At 50.9% G+C, this 20,264-nt stretch overlaps 1 protein-coding gene across 6 annotated transcripts in view; it reads left to right on the top strand.

The window, feature by feature from the left end:
- The window catches only part of PSD2 (pleckstrin and Sec7 domain containing 2), a 91,321-nt gene that overhangs the window by 38,359 nt on the left and 32,698 nt on the right, over positions 1 to 20,264 (top strand). For 4 of the 6 annotated variants that reach the window (XM_075766544.1, XM_075766539.1, XM_075766540.1 and 1 more), the window contains 4 exons: positions 6,081 to 6,192; positions 7,547 to 8,131; positions 16,050 to 16,538; positions 17,366 to 17,560. In XM_075766544.1, the coding sequence (XP_075622659.1) occupies positions 7,611 to 8,131; positions 16,050 to 16,538; positions 17,366 to 17,560 (1,205 nt within the window). In that variant the 5' untranslated portion in view covers positions 6,081 to 6,192; positions 7,547 to 7,610. The remainder of the gene's footprint in view (positions 1 to 6,080; positions 6,193 to 7,546; positions 8,132 to 16,049; positions 16,539 to 17,365; positions 17,561 to 20,264) is intronic. The other 2 variants (XM_075766542.1, XM_075766541.1) reach the window with 1 other exon arrangement.

Below are 20,264 nucleotides of genomic sequence, written 5' to 3'. Positions count from 1 at the left end.
GCCCATGGGAGAAATAAATGAGGATTTTTACAGTGAGAATGGTAAAAGATTTTTATTTTCAGCCATGCTGAAAGAACAGAGGTCAAAGCAGAGACATTACAGGGAGGAGACATACTTCAAAAGGAAGAACTATGGCTATGATGTCTCCATCTCTCTACAGGTTTCCCTCCTCAAACCTCGTTGTGCCCATGCACACACCCTCCACCCAAGGTAATGCATTGCACCTGCATTTTGTAAATTCGTTGGTGAGTCGGGTCATAAAAGCACATCCATTCCTGTTCACAAGCCACATTATGGATGGGATCAGCGGTGTGTAGATCAAAGAGCTGTATGGCACATTTTGTTCCTGCTCAAAGGGGATGCGAACTCAGAGCACGTGGTTTATCACAGCAGAGGCTGTTGCTGTAGGTGCTTTAGCCCAAGGAGCTCGAGGGCTCTCTCCAACAAGAGTGACCAAGGGAATTTTTAAACTCTTATAAAACCCATCCAGAAGCCCAGAAAGCAGATCCAGCTCATTAGTGTTTCCCTCTCTAAGAAGCAGAAGGCAATCATAGCAGGCGGGCTGTGAGGCAGACAGGGATGAGGTCCAGCTGTAGCTGGTGTGTTGGTGGCTGCGTGTCTGCATGGCACGGTTTGTGTCAAGGAAAAGGGCCAAGCAGGAAACATCTGCCTGTTGCGTCTTTCTGAATTCTGCTGAAGAATTCCTCCTGCCATGAAAGCTGATGCATAAAATTGCTTTTCACTCTTGCAGAAAGAGGGTGGAAGGTATCTTTCAGAAACCAATATCTTGAGAAAATCTGCAGCCACTTTGCAATGGCCTGGAACAGGGTCCTGGGGCACAGAGTGCTGCAGAGGCCGTTTCGTGGTGGTCAGCAAATAAGGTGTGAGGGGCGTGCCTCCTGCCCTGAGGACGAAAATAACTTAGAAAGAGCAGGATTAAGGGTTCCTGACCTGGATGTCTGAGTGTGTGGGACTGGGGGCCGCTCAGAGGATGGAGATCCTGAGATGCTCCTCATTGGGTATGTCCATGCTGTATTCACATTGCACTGAGCAAATCCCATCCTGTGGGGTTTTCTCAGGTTGAAGAAGAAGCCTCTGCCTGCAGCACCACAAGGCAGAGCCAAGCCTTGTCTGGAGTAGCCCCAGGCACGGGCTGAGGACTGACTGCCGCAGTAGCTGCTCTGCTGGAAATCACCATGTCAGCAGTGTGCAATGCAGGCCAAGTGCCTACAGGGCTGCGTTAGCAAGGGTGCAGCCAGCAGCTTATGGCAAGAGAGTCCTCCCCTGTATCCAGGCCTTGTGAGACCACATCTGGACATCATGTCTGGTATTGGACCTCCAATTTCCTCCTTACAGTGGAAATTCACAAACTGAAGCTGGTCACGGGATTACATGCGCCTCCAGGCATCAGTGTGGGCCGAGGGGCTGGTGGCACCTGAGTGGCAGCATAGACATCATCGGTCTTTCCCTTCATGACAGCCTTCAGCTCCATGCAGCAGAAGAAAATGTGGGCCAGGCTGCCGCTGTGTCCTGCTTTGGGCACATTCACAGGAGCTGACTCGTCCCTGTTAGCACCAGGACCTCCAACACCCCTTTCTGGCACAGCCACCACCTGAGGTCTTGGTGGAGCATGGTGATGTTCTGGGTGAGGCCTTCTACAATTTTGCTGAAAGAGCCAGGCAGATTAGTTCTGCTCTGCCCTGCATCTTCCAGACTCAGACGCTGCACAGCAAGCAGATGCAAGGTCCCAGTGCCCTGATTCCCCTGGCGTCTGCACCCCAGCATATCTCAGAGCAGGCAGCCTGCTTGGCCATCCCTTCCCCTTCCCCTTCCCCTTCCCCTTCCCCTTCCCCTTCCCCTTCCCCTTCCCCTTCCCCTTCCCCTTTCCGACACCCCACTCTCTGATCTTGACTCTGAGGCTGTCAGATGAGCACAGAATCAGCTCGCTTTCTCCTTCACCTCCTTCACCTCCTTCACCCACATCAGCATGCATCCTTCCCATCCGTGTTGTCCCTGTGCCTCCTGCTCAGCCCCCAGACATCCTTGCAGTGCCATGGTGAGGACGGAGCCCTCACGAAGGACCTGATGCCCCGTCTCCACCAAGGCCGAGGGAACAGGATGTGGAACAGCGAGGCGAAGTAAGGCTGCAGCACAAAGCAGCCCAGCTCGGTGTGAGCTTGAGGAAAAACTCATGCTCGACTAAGCAGGAGGAGTCTTCTCCAAGCCTTCCTGTGTTGCAGCAGCCAAGCAGTTACACAAAACTGAAGTGGGAGCCTTTCCAGTTGCTAACGCAGCAAAGAAAATTAAAAATAAATAATTTCCCACCAGCCATTCAGCTTCAACAAAAGCTGGGAATCTTCCAGAGCCAGTCCCTGAAAGAACTGCTGTGTGGTTTCCAGCCCCTCACACAATCAGGGAAAACTTTGCAGCATCTCTGACCCCGCTGCAAATCCAGCCATCATCCCAAAGTAGGTGACGGGGCATTTCTGCTCTCCTCCCCACAACGAACCCTGCCCCGTCTCCTCATGGTCCAGGGGCCATGCAGGACCCTGGGGGCAGAGCGGGGCTGGAGCAGGCGAGTTGGTGGCTGTCCTGCATCACTATCCTGTGGCACTGGGCACGTGGCACGTGGTGGGCTGGTGTTGCCGGGATTCTGATAAATTAAGCTAATCGCAGTAGACTTGCTTGGATCTGGCCTGCAAGAAAGGGCAGCGTCAGAGGGGCACAGGGTGTGGGACCCTCAGTCCCTTCTGCCTCTCTCCCATATGGTGGTGGAAGCACCAAGCCCCAGCACTGGGGAGGAGATGGAATGCTATGGTTAGTACTGGATCGTGGATGCCTGGGCTTCCCTTAGCCTTTTCTATGGAAGTAATAGCCTCTTTCCAGCATGAATCCATGGTCTTCTGCTTATGTGGGCCTTACAGAGCTGGTCTGGTCCAAATCATGGAACTGCAGCTTAACAACTGTCTACAACTCAGCAGGGCCACAGCAGCCATCGGTGTGAACAGTCCTGGCCCAGACATGTGCCAGGTCATTCCCTTTTCTTGCCAGGCCCTTTTCCTGTATGCTAACTCACGTTATATTTGCTGGAGGCTGGGAGCAGTGGATGTGCATGGGATGCCCACCCCACCCACAGGACCTAGGGAAGCAGCAGTCACTTGAGAGGATGCCAGAGCCTGCAGAAAGGGCAGGACTAATGGTCGTGTGAAAATCCACTGGTGGGAATCCAGATATCACCTTCCAGCCTTTACCTGTGTCGGAGAGTGCTTTGCAAAGCCGAAACAAAAAAATAAACGAGCAGGGACATGGGGAATATCAGCCTGCAGTCCAGCTCAGCCTCCTGTCTGCCAGACTGTACTGCTTTGGGGCAATGGAAAGGAGCCCCAGAGAGGGACCTCTAAATGCCATCCCCACCCCTTCCCCCACTGCTGCAGTGTGTCCTCTCCCAGTGGCCTGGTTGAAGCTGTGGCTGCTTTGGGCCAGAGACTCAGCTGCACCTTGGTGCTTTCTCAGAGCTAACACAAGGGCAGTAAGAGTCTGTCTTTGGACTCCATGCATCACCGGTAACCTTCCAGCTATTTGCTGGAGGCAGCTGTACAAAGTTGCAACTGGCTTCTCCACCCTTGGTTGTCCTCTTTTGAGTCCAAGTTGTGGCATCGCAGCCTGTCTCCTCTTCCCTTTGCCCATGTACCTACCCCACATAGCTGGGGAAGGTCGCAGTTCACAGATGAGCCCTACCACATATGGCTGCCTCATGGGGCTGTAGAGTGGGAGGGACCCTCTGTAGCTAATATGGGACACTCTGGCCAGGTTGCGTGGTTGAGTGTGGCAGGAGTCAGTTGCATGACTTCAGTACAAGACATCACCATAAGCAGCTGGGAATAGAGCCAGGACCCATTCCAACCCAACCTTCCAGTTCCTCTGGAGCTTCTGGGAAGCTTCAGCCACCCATAACCTGGGTGTGCTTCAAGTGACTGTCACCGCAAGCATGAGTCAAGTAGCTAGTGACATGTTGGGTAATTTGTCATGGGTTCACAGACACTCAGCTTGCCTGCAGACCTCAGGTGCACATGACAGCCTCCATCCATGTGTGTGCCACAGAGGATGGATCCAACAGGAGACATACAAATCTCAGAGGGGTCAGGAGGCAGCGAGAGGCCTGGATCTCTCCTCCTGGCTCTGCTCAGACCGGTACACTGGAAGCTGGGAGCTGATTGTCTTCCTGGCTCAGCAACAGTCTGTGCATGCATCCTCCTGGGGCTTCCCCAGTGCCTCTTCTCCAGCGGGAACCCAAGCCAAGGAAGAGCATGCCTAAGAGTTTTAACTGTTGACTCCTCAGCCCTTCTTCCAGACCATAAATGCCCCAGTTAGACTTCACAGAGGGTAAAACAGAGTAGGCATAATGCAGTAGTTTACACGTAATAACAGAAATATTAATTTTTTTATATTAATAGTATAAGTTGGTTAAAGTTAGGAGGGAGGGATGGGACATCACAGTTACTAAGGTTTGCCAACATTTCTTACTCAGGCCCGTCTCCTAACTGCATTTAGCTTCCTGTTTTCTGGTTGCATGTAGCTATGCCAAGCTTTAGCTATTTGACTGGAATTTAGCTTGGGTGGGGTCTCTCCTTCCTAGTGAAGTTTTTGGATGGATGGCAGGGAAGTGGGAAATTTCAGCCCAAACCCTTTGGCTGGTTTTAAAAAAACTGTACCTGAAAAAGCCACATTATTCATCTCACATTAAGAAAAAGGCCGGCAAAGCTTTGCTGGAAAGCTTCCTCCAAAGATTTGAGCATTGGCTCTGTGTTGCATGTCTGTATTATGCATTCACTATGGGAAAGTAAAAATTTAGCCCAGGTTAGGTTTTCAGTATTATTTGAGATTACAGTGTCATCATGCTCAGGAGAGTCTTGGTAGTTTTGCAGGTAAATTCCTTGAAGATGCTGGTTGGCTTGGCCCTGCTGTTGGTGCGTGGGAAGACCAAGTGCCTGGGACTGATTTTCTGTCCTGGACTTGGTGGGAAAGAGATTTGCAGGTCTTTCCTCTTCAGTGAGGATGGCAGAAGGACAAGCAAGAGAAGACTTTGCCTGCATGTGCAAACCTGAGGACTGTCCCAGGGGCTTATTTTGACCTTCCTTGGGAGGTCTCAGCTCCTGTGGGTGGGATGCTGGGCTGCAGGAGGCTGATGTGCTGGTCTCCCAGGAAGTCTAGGCTGGCCTTTCTCTTGAGAGAGAGGCCAAAGGCCTGCGGGGGCAAGCCCAAGAGAGGGTGTGAGCAGATCCCTCCACAGGCACTTGACACAGCTATCTGCTGCCAAGCTCCTCCATGGTCTCTTTTCAGCCATTGGAAAGCAGGTGGCACGTCTAGGGCCTGATCCACCCAGCCTGAGGTAGACGCACAGGAATGGTGCCCTGTATGTCTGTCTCCAACAACACTATAGCAGACCTGGCCGGCTGGGTCAGGCGGTTGTCTGTAGATGACACACCGTCTATGGTGACCAGACATGCTTCTCTAGCCTGGAGTCACCTCGTGGAGACGCATCATTGTCCCCTTGCCTGTCTGCATTGTACAATCTGCAAGGGAAATGTTGCTGCATTAATGATTTTGATAGTTCAGATTTGCTTACAATTAACTCACAGGCCTCTAACCTGGCTCTCGGTTTGTTGATGGGGCTGGGACGACTGTTGGGGGGGGATCCATCTGCAACACAAGTGTCTCCCTCTATGGATCTGGTGGATGAAATTGGACATTCAGTGGGCTCATCATCAATTTTCTCCTGAAACCTGCAACCACATAGTCTCTTTGCTCTGCTTTATTTGGTCAAGGGGGGACTTCATAAAGAAAGAAGTAAGAAGCCCTTTCTAAGAATTACTCCTTCAGTCGGCTGTTGCACTGCCATGGCTGAAAACCAGGGAGGACCAGGGTGTGCAGGGGGAAGACTGCTTGCAATGCTCTGCAAAGAATGGGCCATGGAATGGGTCTGGAACACAGCCCGATATGGAGCAGCAGCCGGGTGGCAGGAGATCGGTGGGGTTATCCTGTGTGGCCTGGGTCTCACTTTCTCTGGTTCCTTGTTGCAGGCAGGGATCCTGCATCTGTCAGAAGCACCTGGCTGCGCCTAGTGCGATAGGTGCGGGGATGCTGCGTGCTCTGTGACAGCGAGGGATGCACACGGATGCACGTGGAGAAGAGGTAAAACTGTCATCACTGCCTCGAGGAGGGACCTGCACCATTTCACGACTGTGGCATGTGCAGCCCTCGAGGAGTGGTTCTTCCCAAACCCATCCCATGCAGGGCTCTGAACTCCCCAGTCCACCATGTCCCCCACTGCGTGGAGCAGGACATGGAGAGCGGGCCAGATCCTGGGTCCAAGATTGCCTGGGCTGTGGGGCTGGAGCAAAGTCAGCACAGCATTTGGGCTCCCCTTGAGATCGGTCCTGCTCAGCCAGCAGCTCAGTACGTACCCATGTGGATCTGTCCATACCCAGGTCATAGGTGGGTGTTTGGGGTCAAATCCCACCTTTCCCTTGCTCCTTGCCCAGGTGCAGAGGAATCAACAGCAGGGAGGAGGCTGCTGATGTCTCCATCATCTGCACAAAGTGAGGAGTTGTAAGAGAAGAGGTGGCTGCAGCCCAGCACCTCTTGTTACCAAGAATTAGTAGAGCCCTGCACTAGGCAAGCAATTAATGATTTTACTGCTAATGAGAGCTGCAGCTCAGCAAGTCAGAGCACCCAGAGTCCATTGCTGACATCTGGGCGCCCTCAGGGGTTCTCAGAGGTGATGTATAATCCCTGGTTTTTTATCAAAAAGCTGCTCGTCTCATTTGGTGCAACACAGTGTCCTTTCCTTGCCCTACAGAGAGAGCGTCCCAGAGTGTATTCAATAAGGATGCTTTTGCCAGAGTCTTAGCTGGCAACTTATGACACCCTTCAGCAGTACTTGTGTGTCAGGAAAAGCAAAGTGTTACTCTGGCAGGCAAGAAGCTCTGCAGAAATGTGAAGTCAGCAGGGAGACTCACACAGGTTGGCACATCACAACTGCTTAGAAGTATTTAAAAAAATCCACACCTATCTCCTATTTCCCCTATTTCTCCTATTTCTGGCAGGCAGGGAGTACTTGGGAATAGCACCCTGGTAGCCAGCCTGGGAAAAGCAGCCGTACCACGTTCCCGTCCCCAGCCCTGGGCAGCTGCTGCCACAGCTGGGGCATCAACAGCCTGCAGAGTCCGGGTCCCCTGAGCTTCGGGCTGGGGATGTCTGAGAGGAGCAGGAGAAGGTGGGTGCCTGGGCCCCTAACGGTTCAGGACCACAACAGCAGATTTTCCTCTCCAGATCTCGCTGTGCTGGGTAATGAGCACTAATCTTTGTAAAAGCAGTAAACCCCAGTATAGTCCTTTCTTGCTTTTATATTGAGGGATTGAGAGGGTGGGGGGCATTTTCCTGTGCTCTGCTTCAAACTGCTGCCCTTCTGAGATGCTGTCGACAAATCCATGCCTTTCTGACAGCCCTCGTGGGCGCTCATGACGTGGTTTCTTTTCTGTTGTAGGTAGTACCGAGCCGGAGCTGAGCGTGGGGAGGGAGCCCGTAAGCGCTGGGAGAACAAACGGAATATGAGCGAGAACAGCCACTTTCCATGGTCTGTTGCAGACCGCCAAGAGCTGCATTCCTCAGGCTCGAAGCTGGCCACGCTGGCCTGCAGCGATGGAGACGAGCAGCTCAGCCAGCCTCCGGAGCCTGCCAGCGGGAGAGCCAGCCCCCGGGATGATGCTCAACCCTCCCGAGGAGCAGAGGGGCAGCACAGGGGCCAGGGGAACGAACATCTGCAAGCGGCAGCGGAGCTGGGTGAGAGGCAGGGTGAGCAGGGACCGGGGACAGACTCCACCAGCGAGAGCGGCCGTGAGGACAGGCCGGTGCTGGCGAACGGCATGGACGCAGAGCTGGCTGTGGGGCAGGAGCAGATGCCGCTGCAGCAGCAGGACGGCAGCATGCCCAGCCAAAGCAGCATGGATTCAGGGGAGAAGGACTCCCCCGCCCAGGAGATACCTAGTGAGGCCATCAGCAAGGAGCGGTGGCACAGTGTCCTGGGCTTTTCAGAAGCTCTAAGCGCCGAAGAGCCGGAGGAGCAGCTCGGGTGAGTGTGAAGCTGTTGTAACGTTGGCTCAGTGCTGGTTTCCGTGTGTTGTTTCTCAGGCCTCCTTGGTTCAAGTTACTCTGCTGCATGTGTAACTCATCAGTTTAAAAAGCTGCAGCTGCTTTCATGGCTGACTGTGGCTTTTCACTCTTTTTCTCTCTGGGCTTCTCATACTGCTTTTCCCTGTTACAAATGTAGAAAAACTGTGATTAGAGCCAGTGTCTGCCTACAGAGTCACTAAAGTGAAGGAGAAGCTTTTGGGATCTCCAGAGTGCTGGGTGCTGGATGTGCTCACTTTGGGGGTGTCCCACTTGCAAGTTAGAGAGTCAGCTGCAGCACTTATGGCAGAGTTACCTGAGATAACTTAGGACAAGCACGACAGCCGGGGGACGATGAGGAGTGGGGCTTGTCCAGGAGCCTGGTATATCCTGGAAGCCCGTGGCAGGATGGCTTGCTCTGGCAGACCCTGCGCTAGCTGGTTACAGCTTTGCATCCCAAGGACCGTGCCGCTAGTAAGAGAGGGCAAGGCACTGAGCTTTGCTCCCTGCTGCACCTGTGGCAGCTGTTACCAGTGCCTGGGTGGCACAGGCATAGCAGTGAGAGATGAGAGACACAAGTGTCATCCTGCTCTCAAGTGCCTGAGACAAACCAGCACGTGTATAATGCCCCTCTGTACTGGCAGCCTGTTTTCATGAGAGAACTCTCCAGGCTGGGGGACACTCATACTGGTGCAGTGTCCACAGATGATTTTATGGCTCTGCAAATGCCTAGACTCCCTGGGGCTCTGCAGGTTGGGAGTGAAGGGAAATAACCAGCCACAGGGATAAGGCGGGGTGCTTCCCGTGCCATTCCTGTGGGAGGAGTACAGATGCTTCCTTGGCCACCAGAAATCATCTAGGATCTGTATTATAGCCATCTGGACTTTATGGCTGCTGTGAATCTTATGGCCCTGCCTACATACCTGCCCTGGCATGGGAGAGATACTGCAAGCAGGAGGGGGCTGGAGAAGAGCAGCAGAAGTTGTCACAGAGGAGCATGGCCTTCTTAAGAGGAGAAGGTGTGAAAGGGACAGGCTGGCCAAGAGATGCATCTGAATCGCCTCCTAGTTTTAGTCCAGTGCAGGCTTAAGGCTGAGCCATTTGTTCGGGGCGCTGGCAGGAGTGTCAGCAGAGCTGGGAAGCCACACAGCGTGTGGGCTGACAACAGGCATCCCTAATTCATTGCATCTCTAGTGCTGAACAGGCTTCTCTACGAAGAGGTGGTGGTTTGATTTACCCAAGGTCCCCAGCAAGAAGGAGCAGCACTGTTTCAACAAGCACAGCTGAAGGTATGGAAGAAGAAGAGTGTCCAATGCAGGCAGCTGATGTCCAGAGAGCTAGGGGAGGCCACCCCCGGGCAGGTGCCACGAGCTGTGTAGGCTGTGCAGTCAGGACTTAGATGTCTGCAACTCTCTCAGGTTGCAAGGGAATCGTATTTGCTTGGTATGTGGCTCCCTGGCAGAGATAGTGAGTTCAAGATGAAGCTAAGAGTGGTCAGGGAATGCTGCTACAGTCACTGGAAGTGCAATTATTTTAAGGTACTAGGGCATGAATTGGGAGAAGTGGCAGGCTGAGGCTTTGGACATGATGCAACCTGACTGGGCTTTGCGTGCTCAGTCCATGATCTTATGCTCTAAACATATTCACTTGTATAGCAAATAAGTATTTTGGCAAGCTGAATGCACAAGGGACAAGTGACACACTATATTCAAAGGCAGAAGGGCAGCTGGAAAACTTCAACAGAGCAGAAACCTGGGAAACCACTTATTGCTTAGGGACTGGGTTAGCTTGCTGTGTTTGCGTTCCTTAGTACTTTGACCGCCCATCTTTAGGCTAAATGGCAGAAACGTGGTTGAGCAAAAGACAGCATGGAGCTGATCTATCCTGACCATAGCTGACTGTCTGGCTCTCCTAGATCAATGTGGGGCAGGAGTAACAAAGCTGACAGATGTACCAAGGCACTGAGAGGTCACTGTCATCCTGCATCATCTCTGAGTTTCCCCAGTTCTTTCTTTACTCCTCTTTGGTATGTTGCTGTTTCTGTTATGACCCATTCTGGATGTAGGAGAACCTGGGGTTTCTCTGTCTCTGGCCTAATATTGTACCAATGAGCAGTCAGCTATTCATTCCTGGGGAAAAAATCACTTATCATCTGCATGTTGGTGCTCCTATGATGCATTTTGTCCCTGGATCTTAAAGTACTTTACGAGAAGGGGTTTAGTCTTGCTCTTACCGATGAACCAATGGAGAATTAAAGGGGGAAAAGTTATCCAAGGTCATCAACTCCGTGGTGAATCTGGACAAAGAAACCATGATTGCCCCGCTGAAGGTAAATTAGTGCGTCTATGCAGGAAATGGTTGTTTAAAAGGTCAAGGAAATAAAGCCAAAGCTTTGTGTTAACTGAATCCCTTTTACCCCCTTTCCAATTTGTCCCATGGCATCTATTAGCATGCCAATATACCATTTGTCAAAGCTCCCTTTTCCGATCATTGTGGCTATGTTGCCTAGAGGTCTTTCAGCTTCCCAGAAGCCCCCAATATTGGCCCTGCTGGTCTCAGAGAGGTTGCAGCTCTGCAGTCAAACTGAGAGCTTCACCAGTAATGGTGTTCTCTGCTTTCGGCTCCATGAAATCATAAAAAAAGGTCAAACTTGTTAATAGAGGAATACCCACATTTGGCTTGTAGATGCACCTAGTGCTTGCAGGTTTGGGACTGCTGCCTTTGCCCACACGTTTTCTCCCATGGCAACATATAGCCATTGAGCAATTAAAATTCCATTAAATAAAGTTTTGGAAAAACTTTGCAGAAAGCCTGCAGTGCACAGGCAAGAAAGTCCTGATTTCCATCATGTCGTCTGACAGGCCTCCGCACTCCACCAACAGAGCAAACTAGGTTCTACTTTATTACAACTAATTAACCAGCAAGAAGTGAAATGTAAACAACTCAGTGCATAAAAATCCAGTACGGTTCAGTTGCAATAATAACCAAGTGCATTGCTCTGCACGCCTTGCTGTAAGCAATAAAACAGCATTTCAGAGATGACTGGGGAAAGCAGCACAGGCAATTAGATACAGTGCTACTTCAATACGCTTACAAAACCTTGTGATTACAATGCAAATAAATATACGGCTCCTTATTTAAGTAAAGCAATTGCCTTCCCTGCTGTGTAATAAGTACATGACACTTATCTGTGGGGAGGCTATGCCAGGTTCCTTCACACGAACGAGGTCTTTTGCTGTCTCCCACCTTAGCCTGGCTTTGCTTGAATTAGATGTGCTCCTGGGCTGGTGAAAGGTAGAAAGCTGGAAAGTCTCTTTGTCCTCCGTCTTCTCTGGGACCACGGAAGGAGAGATGTGATGTGCCTGACTTGTTGGTGCCCACTGACCCATCCAGGACCTCAGCTCCTGCCCTGGTCTCTGCAGCCTGTCCCACATGGCCTTTGCTGGGGCATTTGCAGGGACACAGATTTTCTCACTTTGTTGCCTGCTGTATGACTTTGACTCAAGGGATAAATAAAGGGCTGGAAAATACAAGCTCTGTGGTGTGAACCAGCTAATGGCAATAACTTTGTTCAGTGTGGCGCGAGAGCGGGAGCTGTCTGGCTCCGGATTATGGCAATGTGGGACCTGCTAAGTAATGTCCAGGAGGTGCATGGCTTGATGGCTCTTGATGGGCTTGATACCCAGAAGCAGCAAGGAGAATACCTACAGACACAGCTGCAGTGCACAGCACCCCTGGAAACACATGCTGTGCGCCAAACCCCAGGGCATGCCCTCCGGCATGGGTGCTCCTGCACAAAGACATGCTGGTGATGGGAGTGAAGCAGTGCAGGCTGAGGGGCGGTGTGATGGTTCTCTTGTAGGACCTGGGCAAACCACAAAGGCCCAGGGTTTTTCCTTGGTGTGGGGAGGACACAGATGGTCTGTAGGGGAGGGGACATGGAAATTCACTGGGGATTGAGGCTGTTGCAAGAAGATTGGCAACGGGACAAGCTGCCGAGGCAGGTCTGTTATTCCCACTGCTGGGTGCAATTAAGGCTGTAAAGTCCTTCCTGTCACAAGGGGATGAAGTTTTTTAAGTTCTTCCTGCTTTGTGGAAGGAGGGGATCTTTTCTGTACACAAAATCATGGCCAGGCACTGCAGTTCACCCTGCGGGGATGGATGGATCTGTAAAGACAAGCATTCCTGAGGATGAGGGGCTTTGGGGCTGCAGCAGATACTTGGAGCTGCTGCTGTCTGCCTCATTTCTGCTTATGTCTGGTTTGCTACATGGCCAGCTCTGATGAACTGGGTGAGAGTTTTCTTAAGCCCTGAGCTCCAGGAATCAAGGGATTATGTGGGTCTACAGATTCATGTAAGCTTTTAGCCATGTAGTTGCAGAGCTAGGTTTGAAAACAGCGTCTCCGATGGCTCAGACATCAGAGGGTACGTTCAAAGCATTCAAAAGCTTGTTTGTCAGGGCCTGTGAGGTCTCATGAACCTCATGGTTGTCTTCCTCCTCACAGAGCCCTTCAGGTAAGTCTGTCCTGCTCCCTGCTGTGCCAGGTTCCCCTCTTCCTGCGGCAGCTCACCAACCCGTTGGCCTGGCATCCAGCATCATGAAGACGGGAAGATAGTGTGGCATAGCCACTTCATGGGACCCTGACCCGCTTGGGTTCCTCATACTCTTGGAATACTGAGAAATAAGAAACCTGAAAGCACTGATTTGTCCTCTCCTCTTCAATGGCTCTTGCCCTGGTATGTTAGAAGCAGAAAAAAATCTACCTTTGTTCAAATCCTCCCACTTATCTTTCAGAGATGGGGGACAAGAAGTCTGGTAGCTGACTTGTGCCCACTGCCACAATGGGGCTATGTGCACCTCTGTCATTGGAGTCTTCCCTCCTTACACTGCTTTTCTGTTAGTTGTCCACTGTATCCCCTCTCATGCTATGACTGTTGTGGTTGTCGTGGATTCTTGGGGTAAGGAGATCCTTGTTGGCAGAGAACCTCCTATCCTGGAGGTCTGGGTCTTTAAACACACAGTCTGTAGCAAACAAGGGTGATAACCTTGAGGACTTCCCTATGTGAAGGGATGCCAGGTCCCATTTTGCTGCCTGGAATTACTGCTCAGGTAAATGCTGAGTTCTTGCTGCCCATGCTGATGAGGGTATTGGAGGACAGCCAGTCCATGTGAGCATCACCGCTTGGGCACGGTGTATCCTGTGCTGGCCATGAGAACTGGCTTCCTCACAAAAATGGTGATGATGGTTCCCAGATTGGGTGTGTTATCATTGGTGGCAAGGTGTATATTCCCTAGACCTTAGGGCCACTGTGTCCTGAAATGGCCAGCTATCTTCCACCCTGCCTGAGGCATTTTGAAGGGCTGGGGCTTCCAGGAATGGATGAGACTACATCGGTATATATGGGCCAGTAAATTCAGGACCTTATTAACCTGCTCCCTGCTCAAGAGGCAGCCTTCCCTCCTTGCTACGTGCTTAGCTGTGCGGTGGAAATACAGCAGATCCCTCCTGCCTTGAGAGAAGGAAGTATGCACCCCAGACCCTGTAATGGTACGAGTAGACCTGGCTTCAGGGCTCCACTGAGTCTCTGCCCAGGCACAGCAGTGATGTTCAGGGGTCCATCTCCACCGTGAAACCACGGAGCCTCTGTCTGTTGGACAAAATGGGCTGAATGTCTCTGGATCAGGGCATCTGTAAGCTGCAGATAGCTGGGGGGTTGTGGGGGCTGTCAGGGGGAGGTTGCTTTGCTTTCCCTGTTCTCTGCTGTCTGCTGGTGGAGACAGGGTACAAGGCTATATCTCTCTACCCCTCTTTACTTTTGCTATGACCAGTTCCATGCAGTGTGGTGTGTGCCTCAGTTTCCCCACCTAAAAGACTGAGCTGATTTGTAAAGTGCATTGAGAAGTGTCAGCACTCCTAGGAAACACTGACATGGCTCTGCCATGTCTGGCTCACAAGTGCTGTGCTGCCTCTGTGCTAGAGCCACTACCTCCCAAGGTCCATTTCCAATCTCTTCTATGCCAGGTGATGTTCTGCAAGACTGGGATTGGGCTGTCGCTGGCACCCTGTAGGAAACATTACTAACAGCAGCTGCATTTGGCCATGCACAGGTACAGCATCTCCTTAGCTGGCACAGGAAACTTGCTCATCCCTATTCCACCCCCAGAATTCATCTCAGGGAAACGTAGACTGCTGCAAAGCGAGGCTATGCTCATTAGGAGAGGCACTAGGCACAGTCGTGATGCTGACACAGGGTTTCCAAACTGAGACGACCATAGTGAGGAGGTGCAGTGTGTTGACTGCAACCAGCAACTGAGCACCTATCCTTGCACTTGCTCACCTCCTTCCCCTGTGGGATGGAGGAAAGAATCAGAAGAGCAAAAGCAAGAAGACTTGTGGGTCAAGATAAAAGCAGTTTAATAAGTGAAGGAAAGAGAGAAAACTCCCCACCAAGTGGTGCAAAAGCAATCACTCACCACCTCCCAGCAGCAGACCGATGTCCAGCTAGTCTCTGAGCAATGGCTACTTTGAAAGACCAAACCCACTTTTTAATTTTATTTTATTGTATTTTTTTTTCTGAGAATGACAGTATATGGCATGGAATATCCCTTTGGTCAATTCAGATCAGCTGTCCCAGCTGTGTCCCCTCTCAGCCTCTGGCCTACCCCCAGCCTACTTGCTGGGGAGCAAAAAATAGAGAAAGCCTTGACACTGTGCAGGCACGTTAAGTAACAGATAAAACGTTGGTGCATTATCAACACTGTTTTAGCACAAATCCAAACCACAGCACCATATGTGCTGCTATGAAGAAAGTTAACTAACTCCATCACAGGCAGAGGAAAAACAGCTTACTGTTCCCCTAGCTTTCACTTGTATCACAGCATGAAATGCCTGGTTCTGACAAAGCAAATGACAGCAGTGTCTGCTGGAAGTGGGAGGCAGCTTCACCTGAGAAACCCAGGGTGTTTTAGGCAGATCCTTGAAGCCTGGTCTATTCCAGGAGGGGCTGAGCCCTCCCAGCTCTCCAGGGCTCCCAGCACAGCAGGTGTTGCTGGGTTTGACTCAGATGAATTCTCCCAGTGTGGGTTCGTATTGAGATGTACACTGGAATGAATGCCCCTGCATTCCAAGTCAAACAGAGTTGGGATTGCTGAGAGTCGTGCATGCTTACCTGGAAGCATGGAACATAGGCTTGTAGGTTCATGCATTTTACAGCCTGTCATGTTTGTGATGCTGTGCCTGAATCTCACATGCTAGCTGTAAAGCGACATGGAGCCTCCCCTGCCTGGATGTGTGCCCATCACCTTTACATCCCTCTCAGTGGAGAGAAAACTATTTGTAGGGTGCCTTGCACTTCTAGGGTGCCTCATCTAAGAACAAAGGCTTAACATACAGCATGCGAATTGCTCCCTAAAAGCTTCTGCTTTTTCTTTGCAATAAAAGGGATCAAGGACATTTGCTGCTGACATCCAAAGTTAGATGAAATGTCCTTGATCTTAAGTATTTTCATGCTTTTGAAGTAGCCATAATTGGAGCACTTGAAGGGACAGATAATGGGCAGATTAAATCCATTCTGGCAGTGGATCCAGTAGCAGGTGTCAGATGCAAACATCTCCAGTTCACAGGTATGGCTTTTTACTGGGGCATGACCAAATTAAGGGTTGGCTGGGCCCCTGGGATTGCTTGTCATAAACCTCTGCCTTTTTCAGCTCTAGAAGCTTGTAATAAAATTGGGAAACAGGCAGGTTATACCACAGAAAGGTCCAGAGGGGCTATAATCACAGCATCCATTTCTGCCTCTTCTCTTGCCTCCTAGCTCCAAGTGGAACAGTGCAAGCAATTACCTTGACAGTATTTTCTACATTTCCCCCTTTGGTCCAGGTTTGCTTCTGGAGATGCCAAGCTGAGCTGCAGTGAGGATGACAAGGATCATTTTCAATTCAAAGACATCAGGGATGGGTTCAGCTCGACCTTTGAGAAGATCGTTGAGTCTGACCTTATGAAGGGTACATACTACAGCAGCTTGGACTCTTTGGACGTCCTCTCTCTCACAGATGAGACAGACAGCTGTGTCAGTTTTGAGGCCCCACTCACCCCATTGATCCAGCAAAGGGTCAAAGAAAGCCCAGAGCTCTTGGAGCAGAAACTGGCAGCCCAGCAGAGAGAAGCCCTTCACCACACGGCTGCTGATAAGGAAGAGCAGGCAGCAGCAAAGCCAGCGGAGGGCGATTTTGGGAGCCCTCTCAGGCACTCAATTACCAGCAGCAGGTCGGAGAACGTGCTGAGCCGGTTGTCCCTGAAGAGTATCCCCAATGGGTTCCATGTGGAAGGGTCAGAGGAAGATGCCACCAAGATCATTAACTCCATCAGGTAAGGCAGGCTGGGAGTTCCTTGGTCAAAGGGCTTCTTGTCTTATGGAGCCCCAGTCCAGGAGCATGGCTCAGAGGACATGATAGAGATGGAGTTGCTTTTTTTCCTTGTGCTTCCTTTCATGTGCTGTCATGGCAGAGAGGCTGAACACCAATAGGAAAAATTCTCCTACCTGCAGGTTAGGACTGCAGCTGAGGACCAAGGTCTCACGGCATTAAACCAGCCAGTCCCCAGCAGGCCTCTGTCTGAGTCCTCCCTGCTCTTAAACTGGGACACGCAGCCCCACCTCATGGTGCCAGTGGGGCTGCTCAGCGTGTTGTCTGTGGGAACAGCTGCCCACGATGCCAGCTGGCAGCTGGGAGAAGAGCAGCCCACCACCAACAGCAGGTCTGCCGTTGGTCCCATTGGCATGACTTGTACAAGTGCAGTTTCTCATCCTTGGCAAATAATCTGAACTGAAAAGCATACTGTCTATCCCCAAGATTTCCTGAATGTCCACAGCTCTGAAAGAGCTTGGTATCCCTTTCCATACCAACAGAAAGAGAGGAAGCTTAAAAAGGTGTTGGGACTGGTTGCTTTGAACGGATATGTCCTCATTTCTAAGCAGAAGTCACCTTCTCTTCAATCTTTTTCTACAAATTTGAAATTAAAGTGTTCTATTTCATTTGACCTGAAATGAAAGAGGGTTTGTCCAATGTCCAGTTAACAAATGTGTTCTTATTTTTTCATATTTTTTGGTAGGACAAGAAGAAATCAAAATATGGAAATTTTTGGGGTTTCATCAAGTCATGTTGCTGCTCCTTGAATTATTTCTTGTTTCTGTGTAGTGATGCCAGCTTGAAAGACGCGCTGTCAGACTCTGATTCCGACATGGGCAGCACGGAGCAGCTTGACCAGGGCAGCACGGACACCTTGGTGAATGGCTGCAGGGCAGATAGCGAGGCTGCGAAGAGGCTGGCCAAGCGCCTCTACAACCTTGAAGGTTTCAAGCGCTGTGATGTGGCACGCCAGCTTGGGAAAAAGTAAGTGGGGCTGTGGGTTGCAGCCAGCCCTACAAGGGAGTGAGATGGCAGCATTGAGCATGGCCAGCAGAAACACAGCTGTGGTGGGGAGGGTCTGGGGAAGCACTGGTCGTGCTGGGAGGACAGGACAAAGACAGGAAGGGGCAAGCCTGCTGTTAACAAGGGCTTGCTGGATGGAGTCGGGGCTGTTGGAGATCCTTCCAGTTCAAACTGGTCCAAATCCAATGCTCTTGCAATCTGAATCATTCAAATTGCTTGTGTGTATTGGGCATTAACTGCCCCAGGCTGCTGCCCACCAGAACCAAGAGCTTCCTGTGCTTGGTAAGGGCCCAGCAAGACCACCCTAAAGCAATCCCCAGGCTGAAGGGTTTGGGATCCGGACCTGGATTTGCACTGGGCTCCCTGCCAGTCCCCAAATTTTTAATGTCTGCACCCCAAAATCTTCTTGCTGCAGTGCCTCCTGACCCAGTCTGTATAGATGGCATGAAGGGTTTGATGGAAAGCCAGGTACACACTGGAGGTCCAAGCACCTCAGCTGGTAGATTTGCCTGGGTAAGGCAGAAGGGAAATAAAAAGTGTTTATCCAAAAGTGGGAAATTTCTAAGAGACAGAGTAACATTAACAAGTGTAGCAGTAACAGATTATTTTAGGATGCCCGTGGGTGTGAGGACACCAATCCCCATCATCCTTCTTCTGGGTTCGATATAACCTGTGTTGCTGGGGGCTTTTTTTAGGTCCTTGAAATGTCTCACTCCTGTCTGGATCAGCAGGACACAACTGTCCCTCAGCAAATACCCAAGGTTCAGTACCAAGGATTTTCTGTGACTCCCAGCTTAGTGCTGGGACAGAAGGAGCCCACGAATGATCTCCTAGAGAGGCTCTTTGTATCATCTGAGAGCATCCTTGTTCTTCTCTTTTGCTGTAGTTGTTTTTAGCAGGTGCATTGCTGTTGCTGCTGACTCAGGTCTAGCATCCTTCTCCTTTCTTGCAAATTTGCCATACCAGCTCACGGAAGGGGGAGGGGGGTGGTTTCAAGCAATTGGTCTCTGGTGGTGCTTCTGAATGTGTTCCTTTGCTAGTTCCTGCAATCCTCACTCAACTGAAAACCTCACACGTTGGAAAGCTGTTTGGTGACCCACATTTGGGAATTGACACAGCCTTTAAAAGAAAACTTTTTTGATCAGCTGGGTTTTTTACATCTGAATCATTTCCCAGCACAAGAACTAGATAGAGCTGCCGGCTCTTGGACCGAGCAGGTGGGTTTGCAGAGCAGGAAAAGAAGAAGGATGAGGATAGGTGTGTTGGTCTTGCTCACTTAAGACAATGTAAGACCAACCTACAGTGGTGGGAACAGGGTAAGTTTAAGTGATGCTTCCAAGCCAGCTCCATGTAGGAGGTTGACTGGCTAGGAGAGTTGTTCGAAAAATGAAATCTCATTTTAAAGCTTTTCAACTCATTTTAACTCCTTTTTTTCCTTTTTAAACATTGGCAATTTTCTCAAAAAGACAAAAAACTAAACCAAACCCCAAACCATTCATCATCATTGTGAAAAAAGTAGAAACGGTTTGATGAACAAGGAAATGGAGGTTGGATATCTCCAAATATTTTCTTTCCAGCTGATGCAATTCTGTGAAGTTAACCTCAAATCCAGAAATTACCTTTGTCTCCCTGAAAAGCACGTGTTTTTGCAACTGAACTCTCCACGGAAGATTCTTGTTCCTGGATTTGTCTGTGGCATTGTCTCAGCTCCGTCACTACCCACGGCCACATGTCTCTTGCTGGGTGGTGGTTGAACTGACTCAGCTGCCCGACCATGAAGATGGCAGTGCCAGGCACTTCCTTGCAAGGTTTCCCGAGAGAGCACTGTGCTCACCAAACCACGCAGGCAGCAGCAGAGCAGGCAGCAGAGCACAGTTTCAGCATCGCAGTGCGCTGAGAGCTGGCGTTGTCAGAGTCCCGTGGGCAGTACAGCATGGGCACACAGCGTATTTTCCTTCCCTGGAGGTTAGGTGAATATTACTTAGCCAAATTTCTTATGTACAATCTTTTTTTGACCCAGGAGACTGTGGGCTCCTGTCTTACTCCTGGGGTGGCTTGTGACCCAGGCAGGTCAGTAAGCACTCTTGATGCCCGGACCTTCCCAAACCAGGCAGAGGGAGGAAGCGTCAAGCTGGGTGTAAGGTGGGAGAAGGTTTGTAGAAGCTGGCTGTGCGGCAGGGCCACCAACCTGAGGATGACAGACATGTCCCCATGGGAAACACCTTGCTATCCCGATGGGGATGTCTCTGTCCTGTCTGAGCTGCATGGTGGAAATGTCACGCATTCCTGCAGGAGGGACTGGGACTGGCAGAGAGGAGGCCAATTCTTGAACGAAGAAACCAGAGCAAGCACCTAAGTCCACCTTAGTGTAGGCTTGTCTTGCCTGGCTAGTGTTGGAGCTCTGTGTCCCAGGCATGCCCGGGGCATGTTACCTGGCTCTGGAGCTCAGGGAGAAGGGTCCCGTCAATGTCACTGGGCCCCTAGCTAGTCATAGGAGTTTGTTGCTTCCTAGGGACTGGATGCCTTCATGTGTCCTGCAACACCGTCTGGTTCCCTCGGCAGAGCTGTCAGTCCCTGCCTGGAGCTTTTCCAAGTACAGGAACCAAGTGAGGCACAGGAAGGTGTGATGGGCACCCAGGCTAAGACTGTTGGCACCACAGCAGCT

The sequence above is a fragment of the Balearica regulorum genome, chromosome 14 (genome assembly GCF_011004875.1).
Source record: "Balearica regulorum gibbericeps isolate bBalReg1 chromosome 14, bBalReg1.pri, whole genome shotgun sequence".
In the NCBI taxonomy this organism is placed as follows: Eukaryota; Metazoa; Chordata; class Aves; order Gruiformes; family Gruidae; genus Balearica; species Balearica regulorum.
Note: the sequence above shows the minus strand (reverse complement) of the source record. Positions and strands in the feature narration are given on the sequence as shown.